Here is a 14,817-nt window from a genome sequence, read left to right as displayed (position 1 = left end):
TGGACGTAGTCGCGCGGTGGTGGTATTCATGTTTTTTTAATGGGTAAATAGTGGGACAGCCACGCGGATTCGCACAGACGGGAACTTCAATGCACCGTTTCCTGCAAATTGTTACTCTTAGCAACCGCCCTTTCAAAATCTGCGTACCCGCCTCCTCTCTGAGCTATTCCCTACAGCCGCTCCCCTCTGGCTCCTATATCGCCGCCCCTTTCAGAATACGAGTACTCACCCCTCCCTGATCTATCCCGTGTAAAAAAATCTGCAATTAAAAATGGCATAATGATTTTTCACGACTACAAGAGTGACCCTTTTTTCTCTCCCCCATTTCAGAAAACCCCAACTTTAAAACCCCCACGAAAGAAAACGATTTCTCCCGGCGATTCTTCGACCGAACTCCGCCGAAATCTAACAAATGTACGACAGAAACAGGTCGACCTGGTTCTTCACTATCGCCTCGACGGGGTGAATTTTAGCGGAGTTAATCGACGCGGTCATGTCCCACGCATCCACGAAGGCCACGTTCATGCCCTTGAACACGTCCAGGGTGATCTCGTTCATCCTGAACGTGCTCCAGTTGTTGAATATCTCGGGGTTGCGGACGTCTCGCGTGTTAGCCAACTTGACGATGACCCTCGTCTCGGGGCTTCTCAGCAGCAGCTTCCTCACGGCCTCGCCAATGTTTTGCATTCGCGTGCGGAAAACCGCCAGCGGGAAGACGGTGAAGTGAGCCCCCAGGCAGATGCCCACCGCCACGTGGCTCCCGCCGGATATTTCGTCGATGCGACGGGCGATGTGCCGGACGTCTTCCTTGTAGGTGTACGACCCCGTGATGAGCGGGTAGGCGTGGCAGAACCACTCCAGGATGATGTTGTTCTCGTTGTCGATCGCCAACTTCGGTTGATGAGTCCCGGGCTTGTGGAGGTCGAAGCGTTTCAAAGCTGCGCGAGAAAACAGACGAGCGCGCGAATGCACCTCTGCGTCACGCGTTTGGTTGTGCACATTCGTACGAACGTACCCGAGTGTACAATAGTGAAGCGGCGGTGCGAAATTGGAACGTTGTATCGAAAGCGAGAGAGGTAACAAGTAATAATTGTAACCGTTCGGACAGCTACAGGCTTTCAGTGCCGCGTGGAAGCGAATCAGCAAATAACGCATTGTTTAAATGCATGACTGTACAAGTCACCATTCGTCAATGGGGATTAACCTGTGGGATGCTCTGTTTACGTGACATCCCTTACTAATTGGCTGTGTCTGGTGGTGGCGTGTTTAACGACTCATTTATATATATGTACGCGATCTAACTCTAACAAAAGAATCTGTATTATGTTGTAAAGTAAAACAAAAGAAGAGCTTAAACATATTAGCCTATGAACGACACATTGCGATAGTATAGTGGTTAGTGCTGCGCTACGGACCTGGCGACCCGAGTTCGATTCCCCGCTCACAGCCACCAACACTAGTGACGAATTATCTGAGCCGGTCCTGTGAGTTTAACGCGCAGTAGGCTTAATCCATGATAGAGGTTTTTTTGGGTTAGATCGCGTAAAATACAAACTTTAAATGTGTAGTGGGTTTAATCTCCAACACACATCCTTTTAATTGCTGAACTGGTAACGAACTGATAATTGGATTTTTACCCTTCTATCTGGCAACAAAACTGACACCTTTTTACAAGGAGTCATGTTTGCATAGACCGCAATACCTGCAGTCATAATACAAACAAAAGACATAACTCTGAAAATGTGCACTGTCCTTGAAGTTGATTGGTCCACACCCGAGACAGCTTTCCTTAGAGCCTAAGGAAAGCTGTCTCGGGTGTGGACCAAAAAAAAACAATTATCATATTTTTACTGGCAAATGAGGTTCCCATGGTGGTAACGAACTGGCCAACGTTTTGTTTAAGTGACAAACCTCTTGCTGATTGGGCTGTGTCGGGTGGTGGCAGGTTAAATGACACATTCAGATTCACGCGATCTAACCCCGACCAAACAAACAAACAAACACAAACAAACCACCGCCTTTGTTACGAACGAACGTGACTTTACCGAAAAAACCTAAGAATATGAGCGCCATCTAGCGGCCCCCTTACCTTTGACGAACTTGTTGAGGTACTCCCAATACTGCCTGATGGTGGAATCTCCAAACAGGTACACCTCCTTGTGCCTCAAGCAGTCGGTGACGTTCGCCGGCGTGTTGAAGCGCCTCATGCCGCACACCGTCGACTGCCAAGCGCCCTTGAAGTAGAAGCCGCTGGGGCTTGGCAATCCTAACCCGGGCACGCACCTCGTTGTCACGACTCCGACTGGACGCACGTGGAGGGGAAGGGGGGAGGGGGGGGAAAGAGGGAGATTGGAGATCCATGTCGCACACTACATCTCACCCAGCACTGCGCAAAATTGTCTGCCTGCTTCCAACGTCATTATGTCCAAGGTGGGTGTTGAAACAAAAAAAAATTAACCCGTAAAAACAAAGTTTTTCACTATAAATCCTTTATATGCGTGGCGGCTAGAGTCCTCTCATCCTCTGTCTTGAGATGGCTGCCAACTATGGGTCAGATGATTGCATGGCAGCATTAAGCAATTGGTAATTAAATATAATATTTTTGTCCTAAAAAGTGTTCAAATTTGGAAACAAATTTTCACAAACATTAATTGTCACGCACAACGAGTATGTGTGGAAAATGTCAGCTCGATTGGATCACGGGAAGTGGGTTAAAAAACGACCGAAAGATTTGCACGGTCGTACGCGCGCAAGCAAGCAAGTGAACTTAATATAAAGGATTTAAAAACGTGAACGGTGCTACATAACATCGCCCCGCGGAACGGGAGTCTTCGAGATTTTAGAGTGGTAAGTACGGTGCAGTCAATACGGTAACTTTTTAACAGTCGGATGAACATTATATTTCGTCTATTTGTGTGTTCATGCCAATTTCATAGAGTAAAATAATTTAAAGCACTCAAAAAAACGTACACACAGCACGTAAAAATACGCAATGTCATTCAAGAATGTGCAAAAAATAAGCGATTTAAATACCGATTTGGTAGTGATTATCTAGCGTTTTTTAAAAACCGGTGCCCCTATCTCCCCGAAGCCACTGGATAACCGACGATCCGCCAGATTATAATCGAAAGACCAAAAAATATGTATGTTGTCTCATTAATCCCTATCCCCGCCTGATGAAGATGGTTGTAATTACTGTTGAAACGTCGTACTCAGATTGTAAATGTTGTGGCTTGGCTCTCCAACACACCGGTGTGCTGTACTAGTATACTACACTATACACTACACCACTATACACTACACCACTATAAACTAGGCTACTATACACTACACTACTATACACTACACTATACATTACACCACTATACACTCCACTATACACAACACCACTATACACTGCACTACACACTACACCACTATACACTACACGACTATACACTACACTTCTATACACTACACTTACTATACACTCCACTATCCACTACACTACTATACACTACACTACTATACACTCCACTATACACTACACTATACTCTACACTATACACTACACGACTATACACTACACTACTATACGCTACTATACACTCCACTATACTCTATACACTAGACTACTATACACTACACTACTATACACTGCACTATACAACACTATTATACACTACTACACTACACTACTAAACACTACACTACAATACACTCCACTATACACATATTTATATATTTACATGGCGATCTGAACCAAAACAAACCTCTTATGGATGATATTGGTCGCCAAAGCCTACGTGTTAAACAGTCTCGTAATGTATAGTAGTGTATAGTGTAGTATTACATAGTGTTGTAGTGTCTCGTAATGCTTAGTAGTGTATAGTAGTATATAGTGTAGTAAGTAGTATTTCGTGTCATCTACAATGCAGTAGTGTATAGTGTATCGTATAGTGTATTATTTATTTAATATAGTAGTGTATCGTAATCTATAGTAGTGTATAGTAGTATATAGTGTAGTAGCGTATAGTGTCATCTATAATGTAGTAGCGTATAGTGTAGTATTGTATAGTGGAGTAATGTATCGTAATGTATAGTAGTGTATAGTAGTATATAGTGTAGTAGTGTATAATGTATTCTATAATTTAGTGGGTGTATAGTAGTATATAGTGTCGTAGTGTATAGTAAAGTTAACATGCTACCACCATGGCCCTCACCAGGGCAAGCGTATTGAGAAATTAATCAACAAACGAAGTGGCTTATCGCGTGGAAATTTATTGTAGCAGCCAATTACTCTAAATGCACTATATGTTGATTCTAAAGAGGGAGAGAAATAACGGAGGAGAGACACAAAACCTCCATAGATACAGCGGGCATCTTCAGGGTCCCGGATCGAACCCTCAAACCTCCCGCACACCAGGCGAGGTAGTCAACATCTTCCTATCCACTGGGGTGTCTTTCCAGTGTGGTTGGCCAACCAAATGAGTTTGAAAAGTCAAATTCGTACATCACCTTCCTCCACTCCACCCCGAATGTGAAACGATAGCAGTTGCTAGAGAGAGAGAGAATGTGCTGCATAGTTTAAACAAACTTGGTTTTGATTTATGATCATTATTAAATTAGTTGATGTATAATTATAACTTACCATTGCTTGGCTTAGCATGCAACATGTATCTTATTGGTATGGGTTCGTGAAGCTTCCCACTGTGAATGACAACGAAGATTGTGTTAGTGGAAGAGGGTGCCTCAAAACATGAACAGGGTGGCTCAAATGTCAGGACGCATACACTCTCCTTTCTATAAAATGTATAACTTAAAATAAAGCTGTCTCTTTTTGCTTTTCATTAATAGTTATTTATTTTAATTTGCTACTCACCTCTCTTACGCTATTCGTTGCGCGCAGTCGCAAATGACTTTGCTCGGTCGGTATTAGCTACCGAGATTGGGACGGGTTTCTGTCTTCATTCCTGTGGCTGCTCTATGCCCCCTGTATCGTTCCCATTCTGCTGTAATGGTGCACCGATGCACCACTTTATGCAATCGATTGATCGATTGCACGCACGTCGAGCTTATTTTGCACCATCGGAGGTGCGGGGGAAGGACAACAACCTGAACACAACAACGAGTTGCAAACGCAACACCAAACAAGGATTTCCTGAACACGGGCCAGAAGTGAGATTTTTTTCTTCACAAAATGGGTCTAGAAATGTGATTTTAGTGAAATACACATGAAGTACTAAACATTCTTACTGCTACGAAGTGGCATAAAACAGTTGCCTAGCGCTATCCAATGTGACTGGGCCAAGAGTGCCGAGTGTACAGCGCAGAGCTTGCACGTGACATTTTTTCTTACGTTACTGAAATTGTCACGGGTAAATTCGTTCTTCTTTAATAAACAAAAAAAGTGTCTTTCTCCTTACCCCTTCTTCTTCCTTTTGCCGCACAAGTGACATGAAGGAGAGAAAGAAACAGAAAATGAACACCACCAACAAGGCCACTGACTTTACACTCGAGATGCCTCGCCATTCAAATGTGTACCGGAGTCGCAATGGAAAGATGGGGGGAGGGTGTCATAAGAGAAAGCTTTCCCCGTGCTGGAAATCGATCCAACGGTGACCATTATACAGGCTGGCTACTCCTTTACTTACGAACGTTCCACTTACGAACTTTCATACATATGGACAAAGCTGTCCCGTAATGTCCAGTTGCAGCTTGTTCGGACCGAGAGTCGTAAGTTCAACCGCTGTGCAAATATATGGCGGTGGTGGCATCTACATTTACAAAACATGAAGATCAGTGCCATCTACATCTGTGGAACATGAAGAACCAGTGGCATCTAAATCTGTACACCATGAATAACCAGTGGCATTTACATCCGCAGGACATGAAGATCGGTGGCATCTACATCTGTGGAACATGAAGAACAAGTGGCATCTACATGTGCAGAACATGAAGAACCAGTGGTATCTACTTCTGTGGAACATGAAGTTACCAGCAGCATCTACATTTTCAGGACATGAAAACCCAGTGGTATCTACATCTGCAGAACACTTACGTACGTGTATGTACGTGTACACTTACGCAGGGGCGGTTTCTTCATTAGGGCGATTGGGCGACGCACCACCAATGTCATTCAACTACAGAGTTACGCTCGCCGTTACTGTGCCTCTGGATATAGTCCAATCAGCGTCATGTCACGTTCTGTGGAGTACCGCCTCTTTTTGGGCGATTTCACTCCGGCTGAGAATCGCCCAGAGTGTTCCCATAGACTTACATTCAAAGATGTTTTTTTTCGAACGGCGGGCGCTGCAATGCATTCTCTATGGCTTCCGGGAGGGCTCGCCCTAACGTGCTTACGTCATCATACGTAAGCACGTTTCAGTCAACAATATTATTTGTCGCCACCTAGTGGAATCTTTAATAAAATAAACTGAGTGGATTGTAATAATATTGAGTATAGAAACAAACAAGATGCATTGTAAGAGTCACTTTATTTTTCATTAATATTAAAGAAGTGAAGTTGCCTTTACATGCATAAGCTGTTAATTTATCCATTGCATGGGTGGACCTTATTCTTATCAATCATCCAGACATTTGCCCCCCCCCTGAGAGATTTTGCAGGAGCCGCCACTGTACTTACGTAAACATGTACATTCATGTACGTCATTAGAACCGGGAAAGGGTCAATTGGCTGCGTCAAGTGGTCGAGGGTTCATGACCCCCCCACACGATCAGAACCCAACAAACAGTTGGCTGTGTCGGGTGGTGTTCAGGTTCTTAACGACACATTTATATATTTACGTGATCTAACATAATTAGTTTTTAAATACATAAACGACCTCTATTATCGATGATATTGGTCGCTAAAGCCTACGTGTTAAAAAGCAAATCGATCTTGAATCCCATTTGGTGGGCCCACGACGAAACCATCGCAAGCCGACGCTGAGATGGTAGAAGGGGTGGAGGGAGGGGGGGTAAAAATCCGATCTTTCCAACCCATCCGATTTCTCACCTGGAGAAGAGCTGGCGCTCCTCGGCCGTGAACACGCGCGCGTACTTGTTGTACGACGAGTATCCCTGCAGCGAGTAGCAGGGCAGCTCCCTCGGCCTCGCGCACGACCACGACTCACTGCGCTCCGCGTCCCCGAAGTCACACAGCTCGCCGCCTCCCGCCGTCGCGTTCAGGAACACGTGGCAAGCGGACCGCTCCTTCTGCCCGCCGGACACGAACGTGCCCCAGAAGCTGACCTTGTCGGGCACGGCCTCGCGCACCCTCTCCAGCACAGCGACCTGCTCGCTCGAGTGCACGAGCGCCACCTCGGGACGGCTCTCGCCGGGCCACGAGACGTGGAAGGTCACGAGGTACGTGCCGTCGCCGCGGTCGGTGACCGCGCCCGAGACGGCCGCGCCGAGCCGCGTGTTCGAGAGCCTGGTGAGGAGGAAGTCGCCGCCGTGGCGCTTGGGACGCCCCGCGAAGTCGCGCATCTGGACCTCGACGAGGAGGACGTCGCCCACAGCGAACGACGTCTCCGAGTTGCCGTTGATGACCGTGGCGATGCTTTTGGAGGCCGACGAGGCGAGGGTGACGTCCAGCGGTGGCGCCGGTGGTGGTGGCGGCCGCGGGTTCGCGGGGCCCGCCGTGGTTTCTGTCGCCGGGCGGAGGCGATCGCTTTGCTGATAGTGCAGCTTTGGCGCCACGTGCTTCTGCTGGTTGTTCGTTTTGACGAGGAGAAAAAAATAAAACGGGCACGTGTCAGAAACGAGCGATTGTTTTGCTTCGTTAGTAAATAGTAGCAAGTGATTTGTGCACGGCGTCTGCAGCCGGTGTGTTAGCTCACCTATGATTAATGACGCGTATAATTGCGCTAGATTTGAGTCTGTCCCAGTGGATGAGAGTGTCGCCTCAATGAGACTTTGGCTCTCAGAAAGGAAAACTCTGCTGCGGTTGTCTGTGTTTATGCACCAAAGAGCAGTTCAGAGTTTTACGGCCTTCTTGGAGACGGGTAGGGTGCAGTGCTCGACAGAGCTGCCGCCTACCGACTCCACAGTCTTACTGGGCGACTTCAATGCTCAAGTGGGAAGCGATGGAGATACCTGGAGAGGCGTGATTGGAAGGAATGGCTCCCCTGATCTGAGATGTTATTGGAATTCTGCGCTTGTCACACAACGATGCTCATTTATTGTACTTGGTACCAGAGCACCTTGAGCCGAAGGTCACTGATTGACTTTATAGTTGTATCATCGGGGGATGAGGAGAAGGGCAGAGCTGTCGACTGATCACCACCTGGTGGTAGGTTGGATCTGACGCTTTTGGGGCACCGACCAGATAGACGTGGGAGCCCCAAACAAATAGTGCCGGGTTTTCTGGGAACATCTGGTGGAAGATCCGGTGCAGAAATATTTGAACTTCCACCTCTGGGAAAAGTTCTCCTACACTCCAGGGGAGGTCATGGACATTGAGTCCGAGTGGACAATGTTAAAATCCTCGATTATGGATGCAGCTGCGAAAAGCTGTGGCCTGAAGGCAGTTGGTGCCTGTCATGGCGGCAACCCTAGAACCTGCTGGTGGCCTCCGGTGGTGAGGGAAGCTCCCAAGTTGAAGGAGGAGGCTTTCCGATTGAGAGGCACCGGCTTGCCAAGAGGACGACAGTGGTTGCAGCCGCTGAAGAGAAAGCCCCGGGGCATGGGAGGAGTATGGAGAGGCCATGGGAGAGGGCCTCAAAGATGTCCTAGCAAAACCATCCAACCCCTTGAAGGGATCGACGGGACGTGGCCCAGGCAGTAAGGGTGGCGGCGTAACATCGACCTCAACTGAGGAGGTAGTGGGAAGGTGGAAGGGACAATTTGAGACACTCACTCAACCAGGTGGACGTGCCCTCCTCTCAGGAGGCAGCCTTGGAAACAGCTAGATGGACAAACTTATTTGGTTAGTTTTTTTGCTTCCCCAACACCTCTGATTACCATAGTTGGCTATGTACGGTGCGAAAGAAGTTCAACATACGTACACACACTATGTACGACACTACTCCACACTACAATCTACACTACACACACTATGCTACACACTACACTATATTACACTGCACTACACACTACTATACACAACTACTATACACTACACTATACACTCCACTACGATAGACTACACTATACACTACACTACTATACAGCACTACTATACACTACACTATATACTACACTACTATACACTACACTATACACTACACTACTATATACTACACTATACACTACACTACTATACAGCACTACTATACAGCACTACTATACACTACACTCCTATACACTACACTACTATACACTACACTACTGTACACTACACTACTATACACTACACTACTATACACTCCACTATACACTACACTACTATACACTACACTACTATACACTACACTGCTATACAGCACTGCTATACACTACATCACTAAAGTCAATTGAAAACTAATTTCAACAGAAGTGCTTTTTGTGTGTAGTTTGTTGTCCTTCCCCGCACCTCCGATTAGCCACGGTTGGCTACGTTACGGTGGTGCGAAAGAAGCTATGCGTCCGAAAGCGTACCTTTAAGTATCCCGAGGAAAGGAAAATCATGACCAGAAATGAAATAAACACAAAGACGGCCGTCTTTATTTTCGAGCCCATGACACTCTCTTTTGATGACCCGTTCAATCTTCCCTGCAAATTTGAAATTCAAACAAACAAAATGCGTTACACACTTTAGGCGAACCCTACAAAAAAAAGGCAACACCGAACAACAACTTAGTTTGATGAGTTCAACATGCAGCAGCAACAGGAGGCTTTCGCGACAAATATTACCCACATGCAATGAAGATCGACACCCGTTTCTTCAACTCTCGCATAAACTGCGTTGCGACATCATTTTGTGTCCGTTGAAGGCGAGCGATACAACGATCTATTTCCTCCTCTCGACGAGCTCACACGATGCGCTAATCAAAGTTTCAAAGTTTTAAATCTCGACTTAAAGCTTTCGTGACTGCAGGAATTCATATTCTTTGGGTCTTTCGGTAAAGTCACGTAGATAGGTTCAAAGAAAGCAACAAAAAAACTCACGACGTTTCGATCGCAACACAAGCGGTCGTCTTCAGGAAAAAAAAGAGGGGGGACAGCTGCTGAGGCAGAACGTTTCAAAGTTTCGTCTATGACTATGGCAATATTGGCAAGGACGGGCGCTTGGTGAATGTAAATGTTGTGTCGTTAAATCCCCCACCACCACTACCGCCAGACAATACAAATTAGTAATGAGTTTGTGACTTGCAGGTCAGACATGGCGCCAATTCGTTAACTAGTTTAAGACCGAAACAGGAGGAAGGAGGATTTCTCCACAACTTTGGCGGTCCGCCTGATGATGCTGGTTGTTGTTGTTATGATTATCGGCGAAACGTCACAGCTACTCCAATTGCAAATGTTGCAGTGGGCTTACTCACAACAAGCCGGTTTATTGCTGTACTGGTATACTACACTATACACTACACCGTACATTACTATACACTACTATACTATACACTACTATATACTATAAAATAGTTTAACACGTAAGCTTTCGCGACCAATATCAGCCATGATACAGGTTTTTTTTTAGATCACATAAATATATAAATGTGTCGTTAAACCCGCCATCATCCGACACAGACAACTAGTTAGGGTTGTATCATGTAAAGAGAACGTGCCAATTCGTCCCTAGACAGCACTAGTGTATAGTGTAGTGTATAATATAGTGTATAGTGCAATGTATAGTATAGTGTAGTGTATACTGTAGTGTTTCGTGGTGTAGTGTCTAGTGTTGTAGTGTATAGTGGTGTAGTGTATAGAAGTGTAGTGTATAGTGTAGTATACTAGTACAGCACTAACCTGTGTGTTGGAGAGAAAAATCCACAACAGTAATTACAAAACGCCACCATCAGGCGGACAACCTTGATGTGTGCAGACATCCTCCTCCCTCCTCGTCAAACAGATGGCTACATGTGATCACGTCACGTGTGAGCCCTTCACGTTCGAGTGCATTCGTGGGTTGGTGTGTGGGTGGGTTGAGATTAACAAATCCGTTAACATTTGCAATGGGCATCCTTTGACGGGGTTGGGTTATTCACACGGCAAGTCGGCGAACATTACGCACGCGGATTTGTTCTCGTATCTCCTGCGGTTTGCGTGCACTAATCACAGCAGAACCGTCTGTTAACAGGTGATCCCCGTCTGAGTGTGATGACCCGGCACGCATTACACTGTGTAACAATAAAAATATATTTTTTTGTCCCTGGGTAGTAAGTGTTATTTTCTAATTGCTTATGCCTCAAAAGTACAGAGAATGGATATTATTCCCCTCAAACTTTGCTTTTGTGACCAGGACACAAAAGCAAATGAAATAATCCACTCCATGAATAACACAATGTAACACGATTTTTGTCCCTGGGTAGTAAGTGTTATTTCTTAATTGCGTGACCAGGACAGTGACATTTTGAAATGTACCTATTTTCAATGAGAAAACGGGCACATTTGTGTCGTTCCTTCACGTAAAGTCCTGGTCACAAAAGCAAAGTTTGTGAGAAATTATAGCCATCTTTTGAGGCATAAGCAATTAGGAAATAACACTTACTACCCAGGGACAAAATTGTGTTACATAGTGAAATAGGTCAATTTCAAAATATCAATGTCCCTGGTCACAAAAGCAACGTTTGTGGGGAATAATAGCCATTTCATGTACTTTTGAGGCGTAAGCAATTAGGAAATAACACTTACTACAGAGGAACAAAAATTGTGTTACACAGTGTGATCATATCCATCCAACGCACGAGGATTGTAAAGGGGAGGAGAATGGGGTTGGCGGTGGTTGGGGTTCAAGTTCAAGTTCATTTATTAGGTATAGCCCTGTGAGCCATTCGGCTCTTGAATCGGGTGCAACAAACAAAAAACAATAACATAAACAAAAAAACATCTTAAAGTGAATATGTGACTGATTGCAAACAGAAAATCAAAGAAAAGACAGCAAAATATTGCAGAAAAAACACAATACACCAACGCTGTGTGCAAAAATCCCAGTGGGATGCAAGTCAAACAACCAACAACAACCACAAGACAACTTAGATTAAGGCCATCAGTCTAACTCTGTACTACAACAAACGCAGGGCAGACCAGCTAGAGCCTTTCCCCCAATCTCGCCTGATATTGGGGGGGGGGGAGTCAAGACTCCACCCTTCGAGCCTTCTAACGCTCTCAATGTTTCACCCGCAGGTGCTGTTTTAATATGGAGGTATTTGGGGGGGGGGGGGCTTGATCGTGTAGGTATACAAATGTTGTGTCGTCGTTGAAAACCCCGCCACCACCCGACACAACCAACAAGTAAGGGGTTGTGTCTCGTAAACAGAACGTGCCAATTCATCACTAGTACAGTACTCGTGTATAGTGTAGTGTATAATGTAGTGTAGTAGTGTATAGTTTAGTGTATAGTGTAGTGTATAATGTAGAGTAGTAGTGTATAGTGTAGGGTAGTAGTGTATAGTGTAGTGTATAGTTTAGTGTATAATGTAGAGTAGTAGTGTATAGTGTCGTGAATAGTGTAGTGTATAGTGTAGGGTAGTAGTGTATTGTGTAGTGTATAGTTTTAGTGTATAGTGTAGTGTATAGTGTCGTGTATAGTTTAGTGTATAGTGGAGTGTACACCTCAGCGTTATGTGAATTTTAGTTGCATTTTGAACGCAAAGGAGAAATCCCCCCCCACCCTCCAGCGATGACGCGCGGGCGTTGGCAAGGGCAACCCCCGGTCAACAGTAGTGGCTCGATGAAATAATTAAATAATGTTGAATCACACTAAATTGTCAATTTAACTACTTTTAAGTCGACGGATGGGAAAACGGAATAGCCTATGCCAAGCACAAGGCGTGGTACCTGGCTGATTTTTTTTTTGTTTACATAAACAGTTGGCTAGAGAGAGCCAAATCCTTCGCAAGTTGCGTGAACACAGACGGACAGACGGACCTGAATGTGAAATTTGTAGTCGGTGTCTCTGCGTCGACATCAGCAGCACCTAAGACAAGGCGAATAAGACCAACTTAGTCACACTCATTCACTCACTCACACTCATTCACTCACACTCACTCACACTCATTCACTAACTCACTCACACTCATTCACTAACTCACTCACACTCATTCACTCACCCACACTCACTCACTCACACTCATACCTACACTCACTCACCCACCCACACTCATTCACTCACACTCATACCTACACTCACTCACACTCATTCACTAACTCACTCACACTCATTCACTCACCCACACTCATTCACTCACCCACACTCACTCACCCACACTCACCCACACTCACTCACTAACTCACTCACACTCATTCACTCACACTCATTCACTCACACTCATTCACTCACCCCCACTCATTCATTTACCCACACTCATTCACTCACCCACACTCATTAACAGACTGTAGGGGGCAAGTGCTGTTAGCGAGCACCTATGAAGGCCGGCACGGCACACGAGGGGGTGGGTGACCAGCACCACGCCCGACCGCACCATGTACTCATTTGAGGCTGAGTCGACGTAGAAGAGGCCCAGGACCGGTTCAGATAATCGTCACCGGTGTTGGCCGTGAGCGGGAATCGAACTCGGGTCGTCAGGTTCATAGCACAGCGTAGTGCTGACCACTACACCACCGCTCCCACTCACCCACACGCACCTACACTAATTCACTCACCCGCAATAATTCACTCAGTCACTCAACCACACTCACCTACACTCATTCACTCACTCACATTCATTCACTCACACTCACCCACCCAAACCCACACACCCACACTCGCCCACCCTCACCCAGACTCATTCACTCACACCCACTCACTCAAACTCACCCACATTAATTCACTCACTCACACTCACTCAGACTCATTCACTCACTCACACTTACCCAGACTCACCCACTCACTCAAACTCACCCACATTCATTCACTCACTCACATTCACCCAGACTCACCCACCCACCCATACACACCTAAACTCAACCACCCACCCACACTCATGCACACTCACCCACCTAAACTCACCCACCCACACTCACACTCACCCACCTAAACTCACCCACCAACACTCACCCACACTCACTCACCCACTTGACCAACCTGAACGTGACATTTGCAGTCGGTGTCTCTGCATCTACATCAGCAGCCGCGTGTGTCACAAAGCAAAGTGAGTGAGAGAGAGATACATATATGCTGATAAAGACCCCGGATCTATCAAATCGATCTATAAATATTTCTGATCGTCACGGTCGACCTTTAACGTTCTGTCGTGCGTCGATTACTACGATTGATCCATCACAGAGGTCTTCTGGATTAGATCGCTTAAATATGGTCATTGAGCCGGATGCCATGGGAGGAGATAACTTTTTTTCTGTAGGCTTTGCATGAAATAATTCCTGATTAGCCGGTATGTGAGCTCGATGCTGATGAATCACCACACCACCATCAACACTACCACCATCAACATTACCACCATCAACGTCAACACTACCACCATCAACACTACCACCATGACCATCAACACTACCACCACCACCATCAACACTACCACCACCACCACCACCATCAACACTACCACCATCACCATCAACACTACCACCATCAACACTACCACCACTACCACCATCACCACCGCCATCACCACCACTACCACCATTACCACCACGACCACCATCAATACTACCAACGCCATCTTTACCACAACTACCACCATCACCACTTCCACCATCACCACCACCACTTCCACCATCACCACTTCCACCATCAACGCT

At 45.9% G+C, this 14,817-nt stretch overlaps 1 protein-coding gene and 1 long non-coding RNA gene across 2 annotated transcripts; both read right to left on the bottom strand.

Moving 5' to 3' along the window:
- Window positions 1-17: 17 nt before the first annotated feature.
- Window positions 18-8,670, bottom strand: LOC144733199 (NXPE family member 4-like). Its single transcript, XM_078614991.1, has 5 exons — window positions 8,545-8,670; window positions 6,998-7,800; window positions 4,631-4,815; window positions 2,090-2,302; window positions 18-938 (listed from the first exon to the last, which is right to left on the bottom strand). Exons 1-5 carry the CDS (start codon window positions 8,668-8,670, stop codon window positions 406-408), a joined length of 1,860 nt encoding a protein of 619 aa, XP_078471117.1. The 3' UTR covers window positions 18-405.
- An 897-nt stretch (window positions 8,671-9,567) lies between these two features.
- On the bottom strand, window positions 9,568-14,328 carry LOC144732956 (uncharacterized). Its single transcript, XR_013588286.1, has 3 exons — window positions 14,147-14,328; window positions 12,991-13,039; window positions 9,568-9,675 (listed from the first exon to the last, which is right to left on the bottom strand). It is a non-coding gene; the product is annotated as an uncharacterized LOC144732956 (long non-coding RNA).
- Between the last annotated feature and the right edge of the window lie 489 nt (window positions 14,329-14,817).

This window comes from Lampetra planeri, chromosome 45, assembly GCF_965212315.1.
Source record: "Lampetra planeri chromosome 45, kcLamPlan1.2.h2, whole genome shotgun sequence".
In the NCBI taxonomy this organism is placed as follows: Eukaryota; Metazoa; Chordata; class Hyperoartia; order Petromyzontiformes; family Petromyzontidae; genus Lampetra; species Lampetra planeri.
The sequence above is the reverse complement of the archived record's forward strand: the minus strand, read 5'-3'. Positions and strand labels throughout refer to the sequence as shown.